The sequence below is a fragment of the Alosa pseudoharengus genome, unplaced genomic scaffold (assembly GCF_046254945.1).
Source record: "Alosa pseudoharengus isolate Yale_2024_CS ecotype anadromous, Long Island Sound unplaced genomic scaffold, YU_APseudo_1.1 YU_APseudo_1.1_scf_24, whole genome shotgun sequence".
NCBI lineage: Eukaryota > Metazoa > Chordata > Actinopteri > Clupeiformes > Clupeidae > Alosa > Alosa pseudoharengus.
The window spans coordinates 8,664,853-8,677,473 of record NW_027468689.1 but is presented as its reverse complement, the minus strand read 5'-3'; the positions used below and the strand labels follow the sequence as shown (position 1 = coordinate 8,677,473).

The following is a 12,621-nucleotide window of genomic DNA, read 5'->3' as shown; positions in this document are numbered from 1 at the left end:
ACTCCCAGTGGAAAAGGAGTTCATCTCCTTAATTCCTTGTGCATAATCAAACAAAAGATGGCTAAGCCTATTATCTTGGTGCCAACTACTCAAACGACTCCTTTTGTAAACTGACATTAAATTCACCTTTAATCAGCTACTAGCCAAACCTGTTTAGATGGCTGACATCACGTTTATGAGATTGAATGGTGTCTGATTATTTTTTTAACTGCCTCCTCAGATTTTTGAACCCCACAATTTCCTCCTATTTTGTGGACATTCATAATTCCAGCGATGCATAATGTAAGCATTTCTTTACAGTTTGGTGATGAAGGCATCATTTTAGCATTTGCTATTTGTGTTGTGTTTGTGTGGTAGGTGTTGACATCACCTGTGAAAGGAGAGGCTATTTTTTTCTAAGATGTATAAATTGGTCTCCGGGGTGTCGGGACCATTCTGCTCCTCTTTCTCATGACAAAAGCTCCTTAGCAGATAATTAGCAGCTATCGCCTCCGTGGCAATGGATCAGGGGGACCGTGTGTGTAGGGTGGCATTTTTCCTCTCTTTCACACTCCATTGTTTACCTCTCTCCTGACTGTTGTGTGTGTGTGTGTGTGTGTGTGTGTCTGTGCGTGTGTTCTTGTGGAGGAGGGGGGCAGAGTGTGTATGTGTGTGTGAGCGTGATGAAATAAACTGTAGCAAAGATGGGAGATAAATACTGAGGAGGAAATCAAGCCAGCGAGCAGGAACAGCTCACTGCTGATGCATTAGACACAAGGGTCATGCATTTGTCACATACATGTGGCTAAAGGGGGTTTTTCTTGTTTTTTCCTGTTTTTGTTTATATTGTAGATTATGATGCAGAAGATAAAGCAAACGGCCTCTTGCATCCACTTGCATATGTGTTGTGGTTAGATATTCTTTTATCAAACTATTTGTTGGTCAGTTATTGGATTATTGGATTACAGTAAGTAGTTTTAAAGGCCTTTTATATTTGAGGCATTTCATTTTTTCAGATTTAACACATTATTGTTTTCTTTCAGTAAATAAATATTAAGTCTTTTTTTTTTTTTTAAATCCTCTGACTTATCCATAGTTGTGTTACAAAGCTGGATGTGGCCCACATGAATTGTGCGACATTTTTCTTTTACTGTATTGAAATTACATCAGTCGTGTGAGCCTTGATGTGTTTTTTAATTGCAGAAATTTACTAGTTGATTGAAGCATTGTTATTTTTGTGAAATTCAATGTGAAATCAATTAAACGGAACGTCAATTTAAAATTATTTAATTAGTACATTTCAAGGCTCAGCATTGTCAACAGTTCTGGGATGGACAAATATGGCATTTTCTGTTTCTCTGCCAACATTCTTGTAAAATCCCTTTGTGCTGCCCTTGCTGCTCCATCTGCCTTTGTGTTTCGAGCAGTTAAAGCTGTATTTGCATTAGATATGCAGTCTTCTTTCAGAGAGCTCACACCTGTAGTTCCACAGTTTCTTTAAAGCAGTTTTTCTTATCCCTTTTCTCTCTCTCTCTTTCTCTTTTTTGTTTCTCCCTCTCTTTCTCTTTACTGCTTTCTCTCGCTGTCTTTCTCTTGCATTTTTGATTTTCTTTATAGGGCATGGCAACATTTTTTTTGCATGTGGGAAGTCAAACCAGTTTGTTGCCTCGTTTTTTTTTTCTTTCGCAAAGCAGGAAGTGGTGCTGTGTTAAAAATGGCATAATTGGTCTTTAGGTTGTGTGTGCAGTGTGTCAAAGCTCCCCTGGCTAGCCCCTTCCTCTCTGTGTGCTAAGAAAAGGGAAGGGGTTTGGCAAGGAAGGGGGTTAGAGACCAAGGTAGAGAGAGAGAGAGAGAGAGAGAGAGAGAGAGAGCGAGAGAGAGAGAGAGAGAGAGAGGCAGTGCTGTTGCGCGGTGTCACCGTTTCCTGGTTCTTAAAAGCTGGCTCTCTGGGGAGGGCAGAATGGGTTTGGGTTACGGAGCGAAGAGCGAACCCCCCACCCTCCGCCCGACCCCACCTCGCGGGGTGTCTGAACCCACTAATGCAGCCAACAGGAGCAACCCCTCCACCCTGCCCCACACAACCCCTCCACCCCCACCTCTATCGGGCTCCTCTGATCCATTTTAACCCCCCCCAGGCCCCATACACCCAGAAGAGAGAGTGGGAGGGGCCAGCGTGGACCATGTGACTGAGGAGCGTTGCTTGCCAATACTTTCTACTGATAACATACAACCCCCTCCACCACCACACAGACACTCCCTCCTCCTCCTCCTCCCTCCCTCCCTCCCTCCCTCCCTCCTCCCTCCCTCTGTTGCGTCCCCTCCCCCCTGCTCTGCCATGCTAATCAGCCCTTCCTCATTGCCTCCCTGCTACGCCAGCGAGCACCAGCAGTGTGGGGGCTTTGTTATGGGCTGCTGCCTCGTACGCCGACACTCATTCCAGCTCCACTTCTCCGCACTCGGAAAGAAACTCAGGAGCTCCTCGCTGCACACTGGCGCTCGAAGGGAAGAGAGGAAGCCAAATCTGCAGGAAAACAGGGAAGCGGTTGTGGAGAGTATCGGCTTTTGGTTGGTGTGGTGAGGCTCCTAGCAGCAACAGCAGCAGCGGTGCTGAAAGTTAAAGCTCTGCGCTTTCTTTCCCTCCCTCATTTATTGTGAACTGCCGGCTGCCGGATCACATTGTGGTGAGTGTCTCTGGTCCTCTCTCTAGCTGCTCTGTGTTTGGGTGCCTGCTGCCGGCTTTTGTTTGTGCTTTTTCTGACTCCTGTTGGTGCTTCAGTGTTGTTGCCTCTCGTGTGGTTTGAGGCGCTGGATGTGTAAATGGTGACAGTGTCCAAAAAGGAGGGAACATAATGCCTGACACAATGGCTGTGCTTCTGAGGTCCATGTGATTTGTGGAAAGATTTAGAGGTGTTTAACAACAAAAAATGTATTTGTTTTCTTTTATATATGTGTCTTTTTTTATTTAATCAGTGATGGGAGTAATTTATTTTTGAATTACCTTTACAGTAAAAAAAAAAACCTTGTTGGGTGTGTTATTGTTGAACTTAATTAAATTTAAAAAGGATCAATGTCCTGTTAAAAGGCTTGAAATCCTTTCAGATGGATTCTTTTAGATTAGATTTGATAGGCATACACACAAAACCAAATGCTGTGTTTTCTTTAGACGAGCATTACTTTATTGTGTATTATTTGCCCATAACATATTTAGATCTGGAACTGAAGAGATGCAGCCTCCCAAACTCAATACAGCTCAAATGAGATTAAACGGCTGAAATCTAATTATTTGAGAAGGATTTCTGTCTGAGATGGTATCAGCAGGACTCTAGCCAAAGGATTTTTCTACAATAGACTATAACGCTTGTTTGACATCCGATACTCCAGCAGATTGTATTGTTTAATTAAACTGCCTTGGGCAGTAGGCAACCTACATCCCCCCCAAACCCAACTGCCTCTGTTCACGCGGCTCGGGTCCACTGGTCCACTCACATGTGGTTCAGATTGTTGGCCACCGAGCTCAGTGTTCAGACCCAGATCCCAGAGCCAGGGTTTTGCGGGTCCGGAGCCAAATGTAAATATTTAGGTAGAAAGGGGCAATTAGCAGTGTGGCTGCCTTGGTGCCTCTAATGCCCTCCTCCAGACCCCCCCCCCCCCCCACGCTAACCCAGCCAACCCACAGGTCACTAGGTCACAGGTCGCAGGTCAGGCTGAAAATGACGTACTGGTGACCGACTCCATATGCAGGAGCGGAATTTTGGAGGGGGAAATAAGATGTGATGGACAGTCGCTTTCCCTTCTCTCCCTTCGCTGTGTTGTTCCATAAGGCCGTATGTGTAATGGTAATGAGAGAGAGAGGGACGGAGAGAGAAAGAGAGGGATTTTAAGTGGCTGCATGTGTATCATTAGTGACAAAACATGGTGCTCTCTCTCTCTGTTTCGCTCTCTCCTTGTTTCTAATTAAGCGCATGTAGGAGTAAAGCTTGTCCAGCCCTGGCCTCTACCCGCCCCCCCCCCCCCCCCTATGGGGAACACCGCTGAGGCAGCTGTGCCCATTCCCAAAGCCCCCAGATGCACTTAGTGAAAAACGCTGGCTTTGGCCAGACTCGCCGCACTGAAACGCAAGAAGTTTATCTGCTGGCTGGCGGAGACGCCAGCGTGAGCTAATAAAGGGCGAGTCAGGCCACAGAGGGACCAGGAGGGACCAGGAGGGCCTCTTTTTGTGCGACACGCACAAAGCAGCTCTATGTGCCACCTTCCACTTCCACTGACGGATGGGGTCTGCACTTTTGAATTGCAGATATCTGATACTCTGTTGCAGCCCATTGTGAGTGCAGCTGAGGGGGAGAACACAAGGAGTAGATGCAATCCCACTCAGAAATACAGACACACACACATGCAGTGCAGACACACACACACATGCAGTACAGACGCGCACACACATGCAGTACAGACACACACACACACGCAATCCCACTCAGAAATACACACACAGATGCAGCACAGACACACACACACACACATGCAGTACAGACACACACACACATGCAGTACAGACACATGCAGTACAGACACACACACACACACACACATGCAGTCACACTCTCCAACAAGATTTAGCAGTACAGACACACACACACATGCAGTACAGACACATGCAGTACAGACACAGACACACACACACACACATGCAGTCACACTCTCCAACAAGATTTAGCAATTGTGTATCAGGCAGGGCCTGCGAATGCAGATAAATATTTTATTAGCATAGCCTTAACGCCTCAGCTGAATTTTTATGAATTCATAATGAAGGAATAATTCAGTGCAATATTCATGTGGGTTAGTTTAAAAAAGGAAGAATAAAACGCATTTGTTTTTTGCAAAGACCCTGCAGTGTTTTTTATTTCTCTTCTTCCTCCTGAAAACCTTTATCATATTCGTGCCATTCCTTTCTGTCACCAAAGCGTTCTCAAGCTCAGCATTTGATAGGATGGTGGTGGTGGCAGAGGCTCGGCATTTTAAAGAAGCGGCAAAACAAACAGCTTTCCTAATCAGTCGCCAGCACAGCTGTGTTGCGTTTCCCTCGGACCAATGAGATGAGGGGGGGATGTTAACATAAGAAGCCAGATGAATTCCTACAGATCCAAAGTGCTGCGTCAGAGCAGGAGCCGCGTCATCAATGACTTCCTCTAAAATGGCTCTCTGGGCAAAATAGCCAATACGTGTCCTAACTAGGTAGTCTCTGAAATGGCATATGGAAATGAAACATATCAGAGTATTGTCAAGTACAGATGGGGTGAAGTGTAAGCAAGAGACTAAAATTGTGTGTTCTGTGTGAGAGAGAGACAGAGAGAGAAACAGACAGACAGAGAGGATTACCTGTAGGCCTGTGAGCAGCTGCCACGGAATGGGACTGGGACAATGGAGGAGACCCAAACATGGGGAGGTCGTTCACACAGGAGCATCTCTCCTTTACAAGGGGAGGTCGTGCGCAAGGGAGCGTCTCTCCTTTACTGTACATGGGGAGGTCGTGCGCAAGGGAGCGTCTCTCCTTTACAAGGGGAGGTCGTGCGCAAGGGAGCGTCTCTCCTTTACTGTACATGGGGAGGTCGTGCGCAAGGGAGCGTCTCTCCTTTACAAGGGGAGGTCGTGCGCAAGGGAGCGTCTCTCCTTTACTGTACATGGGGAGGTCGTGCGCAAGGGAGCGTCTCTCCTTTACTGTACATGGGGAGGTTGTGCACACATCGTCTCTCCTTTACAGCCATCCAAAACCATGTTTGTGTCTCTCCCAGCAGCGTCTGGATCAGTGATGACCTTAAACTGAAAGGGTTATAGAATGGGGAAAATGAAAGTCTGACCACAGAACAGGTTTTCTGACTTAAAGAACTTGCTGCTTATCTGCTAAAACTGTGTATCTAATAAAATCTAACCAAGTATTATTAATCTTGTATCAAGATCAAAACAATTGTTTTGTTTTCAGTATTAAGGCACTTACCTAGCGCTTTCTCGTAAAATCTTTTGACTTAAAAAAAAGTCAAACTCTTTTTAAATTAAGACGTCTCTCCCTGAAAACAAGCAAATTTGTCTGCCAGTGCATTAAGGAAATTTCTCCGAAAAACAAGCAAATTTGAATGCCAGTTCGAGATGTACATTTGTCTTGATAAGACTCCTTAAAATAAGTGAAAGTCGATAAAATAAGTGAAAGTGTAAATCAAAATGATCTTTTGAGAGACAGCTAGGTAAGTCCCTTCATACTAAAAACTATACCAAATTGATTTTTTTTTTATCTTAATATGAGATTAAAACACTTGGTTAGATTTAATTTTTTGCAGTGTGTCCTGTTATCTGTCATCCAAGCTGGTGTGGCTCACCTACAGTACTGAACCTTCTTTTCTTTTTTTTTAAATTGTTTTTGTAACTTCATCTGATGGACTTCAAAATCATTTTAATTTAATGAATTGTCAGATTATTTTGCAGTAGTACGCCTAGCTTTTCTTGGCTTCACCACTTCTTATTATCAAGGCATCACCTCAACTTTTGCTGTTTTAAGTCCAACTTTCTTTTTTTGAGTTTAAGGGAGGGAGACGCATGGAGTTGAAACATGACACTCCTTCAATGCAAAGTGTGTGTGGAGCAAGCGAGTGATCTGAAAGGCAAGGCATGAGGTCTTTGAGCATTGTGATTTAAAGTAGTCTGTGTGTGTGTGTGTGTGTGTGTGTGGGGGGGGGGGGGGTGGAATGGGTAAGGCTGGGGTGGTTACATCAAAGTTGTTTTTTTATGTGGGTTTTGCTTTTTGATCTCCTCCTCTCGAGAATATGTCAACAACTTCACCTGCATGGAATTCTTAATGCGTATTAGAGAAGGGAATGATTGGGGCGTGTGCAAGCATGTCAGGCGGTGCATGAGCTGGCATTCTGCGTGTCCATAATCCTCTGCGTCGATACGTGATGTCTTCTTCCGCTGACTGATTTGGAATTTGCTGTGATTTGTACTCTTGGATATTCTGTCAGAAGTCTTAACAGCATTCCAAATCAAACTCATACACACCGTGCGTTGGCTTTCGCTGCTGAATGGGAATCCCACTTGAGGCTGTTAGTGATACAGTACACACACACACACACACACACACACACACACATACACACACACACACACACAAACACAAACACAAACACACACATACATATAAATATACATACATACCTACATAATCAACACAGACACAACAGACAACCGAATAAAAAAAAAACAGAATGTGAGAAAAAAAAATTAGATAGTTGCCTACATTCATGAACAATCATCAACACCTGAAGCGGTTTTAATCATTAGTAGCCTAGGCTATACAGGCTACAGAATTATATCTATGCCTTGCATCAGATTTAATGCAGTCCAAGGGCATAGCCTATTTACTGTGACTGAACAGGGTACCAAATGGGTTCTTTTTTAAAGTAACATGCTCAACACTGCTAAAAACAGTTTTCACACTCATGCACATGCAAGATCCATCTGTAACATAATGGCTCTGGTCTGTGAATCACATGATATGCTAAAAGTGAGTGCTAGCAATAATAGTTATGTCAAGATAGTGGTAAAAGTGAGTTTAATATATCACAGAGTGGAGTGTTACCTCACAGAATCATTTAAGTGGTCAGCAAGTCACCATAAAGTGGCATTACCAGGTGTTCTATCAATCCATAAGCATATTGATGCAAGCACAACTGAGGATTGGAGTTGAAAATGGTACATTGTTAGTGTGTGAGCAATTAGATGCAATCTTAAAATGCTAATTACACAGAACATGATGTTACGGTCCAGCACATTCATAATTAATACCATATTTTACATTCTGATATGAACTGATTCTGATAGTAACTGATATTTCCATTTGGATCTGCCTCTCCGTGTAGGCTCTATGTGTAAGTTTAAGTACAAGTAGAAGCCTGTCTGATGTGTATTTTAAAGTGCCTACCCCTCCTCTCCTGTCTTCTCCTGCAGTCACCAAGGCTCTCCCCCCTCCCCTGTTCCCGTCCACGTCGTCACGGCGGTCGTCCTCCATGCAGTCCCCGTACCGCCTGCCGCACCCGCTGCCCCCCCTGCCCGTCAGGAAGGGGGTGCGGGGTCGGCGGCCCAAGAGCCAGACCATCGCCATGCTGAAGGCGGCCGCAGAGGCGGCTGCAGCGGCCGCGGCCGCCGGACATAACGGCGGACCAGGGGTCAACACCGCCGACATAATGAGCCCCGCCTCCCAGCTCACGCCCAGGCCCCATAAGAAAAGAGGGCCCAAACCGGGCAGCAAGGTAACCGCTAACCCTAACAACCCTAACACTCCTACACCCTAACCTAGCTCACACCCTAACACCCCTACACCCTAACCTAGCTCACGCCCTAACACCCCTACACCCTAACCCTAACACTCCTACATCCATACCCTAACCCAGTTCACGCCCTAACACCCCTACACCCTAACCCTAACACCCCTACATCCATACCCTAACCCTAACAACCCTAACACTCCTACACCCTAACCCAGTTCACGCCCTAACACCCCTACACCCTAACCCTAACACCCCTACATCCATACCCTAACCCAGCTCACGCCCTAACACCCCTACACCCTAACCCTAACACCCCTACACCCTAACCCTCCCAGCTCACGCCCTAACACCCCTATACCCTAACACTAACACCCCTACACCCTAACCCTCCCAGCTCACGCCCTAACACCCCTATACCCTAACCCTTTTTTTTTTTGGTTCCCTAGAGAAAACCTCGAGTGATTCCATCTCTGGTCAGCACGAGCTTGACCAACCTGACCTCAGAGCACAGACTGTCTGCCATGCAGACGCCAAAGGATGGGCCCAACAACCCTGTCTCTACAGGTAAGCCTCAGTTTTGCCTTTCTCTCTCTTTCTCTCTCATTCTCTCTCCATTTCTCTCTCGCTTCCTCCCTTTCTCTCTCACTCTCTTTCTCTCTTTTTCTCTCTCCATTTCTCTCTCGCTTCCTCCCTTTCTCTCTCCCTCTCTTTCTCTCCTTTTCTCTCTCTTCCTCTCTTTCTCCCTTTCTCTCTCCCTCTCTTTCTCTCCTTTTCTCTCTCTTCCTCTCTTTCTCCCTTTCCTTTTCTCTCTCTTTTCCTCTCTCCTTTTCTCTCTCTCTCTTCCTCCCTCTCCCTCTCTCTTTCCTTTTTAGTCTCTTTCTCTCTTCTTTTCTCTCTTCCTCTCTCCTTTTCTGTCTCTTCCTCTCTCTCACTTTCTTTCTTGACTGGCCTCCATTTCCCTTTCTTTTTTGTCAGTCCTTCCCTGCATACACACACACACACACGCACACACACACACACACACACACACACACACACACACACACACACACACACTACACACTACTGTCCTATAGGAAACATGGCCAATGAATCATGGTAATGTATGCTAAATCTTCTTGTCGAGAAGGCCCAGACTATGACATGGCTCCACACGGCGTTCGGTTAACAGAAATAAATGCACGGTCGAGGTGGTGAAATGGCCCTGATGTGAGTGGAGGGGCGTTTACACCTCGTAAGTGCAACGTTGTGGAGCTCATTATCCTGCTTATTCCATTGTTGCCGCGTGCGTTGTGTTCATTTCCTGTTATAATTTAAACGTTTTAATCGCTAAAATTGTCTTGTTTGTAGAACTACTTATTTCCGCCACATATCAACTAATTTCTCAACTTCCAGGACAAACTGCCTTTACTAGTTCTAAATGGATGGTTGCTATGGCCAAAGGCCAGTCATTAGTTTCATCTCTCCCGTTGCCAAGCGGGCATATCCCAGGATTCTGATGAACCTTATCTGTGAAACATCGCTATTTTACTGAGCCTACTGCCATCCAACTAGCTAAAAGCCATCTCTGTCTGTCATATGCTAAATGTTGCTATGTTCTGAACCTCTGTATTTTACAGCTTGGATGCAACATGACCTTTAATTTAAACTTCACAATGAGTTCAGCAAATTAATAGACAAGTGTGATACGGCCAAAAAATGTGATCTACTTCATAGGTGTGCAAATAACATACGGTTAATACACGTTCTAAAGAACGCGGGACAATGGGAAATTCAACCAAGCAGTGGAATAAAGCGTGTTTAATGAAGCCTACCCCTGCATTCGCTCTGCTCTCGCTATTGATGCCTGTCTGCAGACTTTGAACCCAGAGCTGCAGGGCTGCACTGCATTGTGTTATTATGTTGGCGCCTCTGCAGTGCGTCAGGCTTGTATTTCCCACAATGCTCTCTGTGTGAACCATGGAACATGAGAACAGGAAATTGAAAAGTGTTCCCCGGGCCACCCCAAGCCTGCCCCAACCACATGGATTTATTCTCTGCCAGTGTTCAATCAGATCATCCCTGACAAAGTCCAGGTTATATGAACCCAGAGTCATCTATAGAATGAGCCAGTTGTATGAACCCAGAGTCATCTATAGAATAAGCCTGTTATGAAGGAGTTGTTTTATGTCATAACAAAGAGTAAGCTGAAATATCCCCCAAAGAGAAGAAATACTTTTCTCTAATTAGTTGGTAGGGTGGCTATTAATTCTGTATATCGGGACACCTATGAAGTAGATCTGGTAAAAAAGTTTGATCACTGTTCCATATCAATGCTCTTTTGAATGGTAACTATAACAACCTTAGATCAACTCACGTTAATGTAATGCATTTCTCTCCTGTCCTTTCCCCTTTCATATTCAGTTTGTGTGTATGTGAACAAGCATGGAAACTGTGGGCCTCACCTAGACCGAAAGCTGGTGCTGCAGCTGCCCGACCACTTTGGGCCGGGCCCGGTGAACAAGGTTCTGCAGTACTCGGTCCAGGCCTGCGTGGACTGTGCCTACCAGCCCAAGCTGCTTTACTCCTTCCTGCAGTCGCAATCGGACGGCGGGGAGATCATCAGAGGTACGGCGTCCAGTTTGGTCCTGTCTGTGTGTGTTGTGGACGCATCAATCCTGTCTGTGTGTGTTGTGGACGCATCAATCCTGTCTGTGTGTGTTGTGGAGGCATCAATCCTGTCTGTGTGTGTTGTGGAGGCATCAATCCTGTCTGTGTGTGTTGTGGAGGCATCAATCCTGTCTGTGTGTGTTGTGGAGGCACCCCTCTTGTCTGTGTGTGTTGTGGAGGCACCAATCTTGTCTGTGTGTGTTGTGGAGGCATCAATCCTGTCTGTGTGTGTTGTGGAGGCACCCCTCTTGTCTGTGTGTGTTGTGGAGGCACCCGTCTTGTCTGTGTGTGTTGTGGAGGCATCAATCCTGTCTGTGTGTGTTGTGGAGGCACCCGTCTTGTCTGTGTGTGTTGTGGAGGCACCCGTCTTGTCTGTGTGTGTTGTGGAGGCATCAATCCTGTCTGTATGTGTTGTGGAGGCACCCGTCTTGTCTGTGTGTGTTGTGGAGGCACCCGTCTTGTCTGTGTGTGTTGTGGAGGCATCAATCCTGTCTGTGTGTGTTGTGGAGGCACCCGTCTTGTCTGTGTGTGTTGTGGAGGCACCCGTCTTGTCTGTGTGTGTTGTGGAGGCACCAATCCTGTCTGTGTGTGTTGTGGAGGCACCCGTCATGTCTGTGTGTAGGCCACTGTGTCTCTGCCTCTGTTGAATCCTCCTCCTGGTTCACCTCTTGTTTGTTTCTGCTCTTGTCTTTGAATGCTTAAGTCTCCGTCTCTTTCTCTCTCACCTGTCTTCCTCTATCACCTGTCTCCGTCTCTTCCTCTCTCACCTGTCTCCTTGTCTTCCTCTCTCACCTGTCTCCGTCTCTTCCTCTCTCACCTGTCTCCCTTACTCTTCTCCATTTCTCTCTTCTTCTCATTCATCCTCTCATCTCTTTGTCTCCCACACTTTCCCTCTGCGTGCTTCCTCCAGTCCTGTTGCATCACCCAGATTATAGGGTTGCCATTCTGCAGGCTTTAGAGATCGACATCTCTGTTTTCAAAAGGAGTGTGTGGCAGAAAATCAATCATGGAGTTGATACGGAACAGGTTAGCTCTGTAACATGGCGACAATCGAGACTGTGAGTGTTAGGGTTTATCTGTGTGTGTGTCTTTGTGTGTTTATATGTGTGTATATGTGTTTGTATATGTATTTGTGTGTGTGTGTGTGTGTGTGTTTATGTGTTTATATGTTTATATGTTTATATGTTTATATGTGTCTTTGCAGTATATGTGTGTATATGTATTTGTGTGTGTGTTTATATATATGTGTGTGTGTGTGTGTGTGTGTGTGTGTGTGTGAGGAGGATGGGAAGAAGTGATGTGCACGCAGCTGATGTAATCTCTCTGAGCGTAATGGGAAATGGCATCTGTGCATAACCTGGTTTTGGGGCGTTTGATTTGGGGCCTCCCAGGGGTCCTGCTGAGTCCTCTGGGCCATCTGCTACCCCCAACTGCCCCCAACTGCCCCCCCCATCCACCCAAGCACCGCACAATACAATACAAATCCCTTTAACCACCATTACAATATGAAAATTCCCCAGGAACAAAATGCATGTGGGCCTGTATACATTATATATACTGTATGTATGTGTATGTATATGCACTTTGGTAATGGTGTTTTCTTCTCTCCCTGTTTCTCTTTGGCTCTTGTTGTCTGTCCTCCCTCCCCCCCCCCCCTCACCCAGTGCGCTCTGACGGGGGCACC

General features: G+C 45.9%; 1 protein-coding gene across 1 annotated transcript in view; it reads left to right on the top strand.

Annotated features, from left to right (window-relative positions):
- The window catches only part of scml2 (Scm polycomb group protein like 2), a 37,640-nt gene that overhangs the window by 15,411 nt on the left and 9,608 nt on the right, over positions 1-12,621 (top strand). The window contains exons 6-9 of the mRNA XM_076303033.1: positions 7,969-8,270; positions 8,735-8,852; positions 10,692-10,895; positions 12,602-12,621. The exon at positions 12,602-12,621 is cut by the window's right edge and continues 160 nt beyond it. Of these exons, the coding sequence (XP_076159148.1) occupies positions 7,969-8,270; positions 8,735-8,852; positions 10,692-10,895; positions 12,602-12,621 (644 nt within the window). The remainder of the gene's footprint in view (positions 1-7,968; positions 8,271-8,734; positions 8,853-10,691; positions 10,896-12,601) is intronic.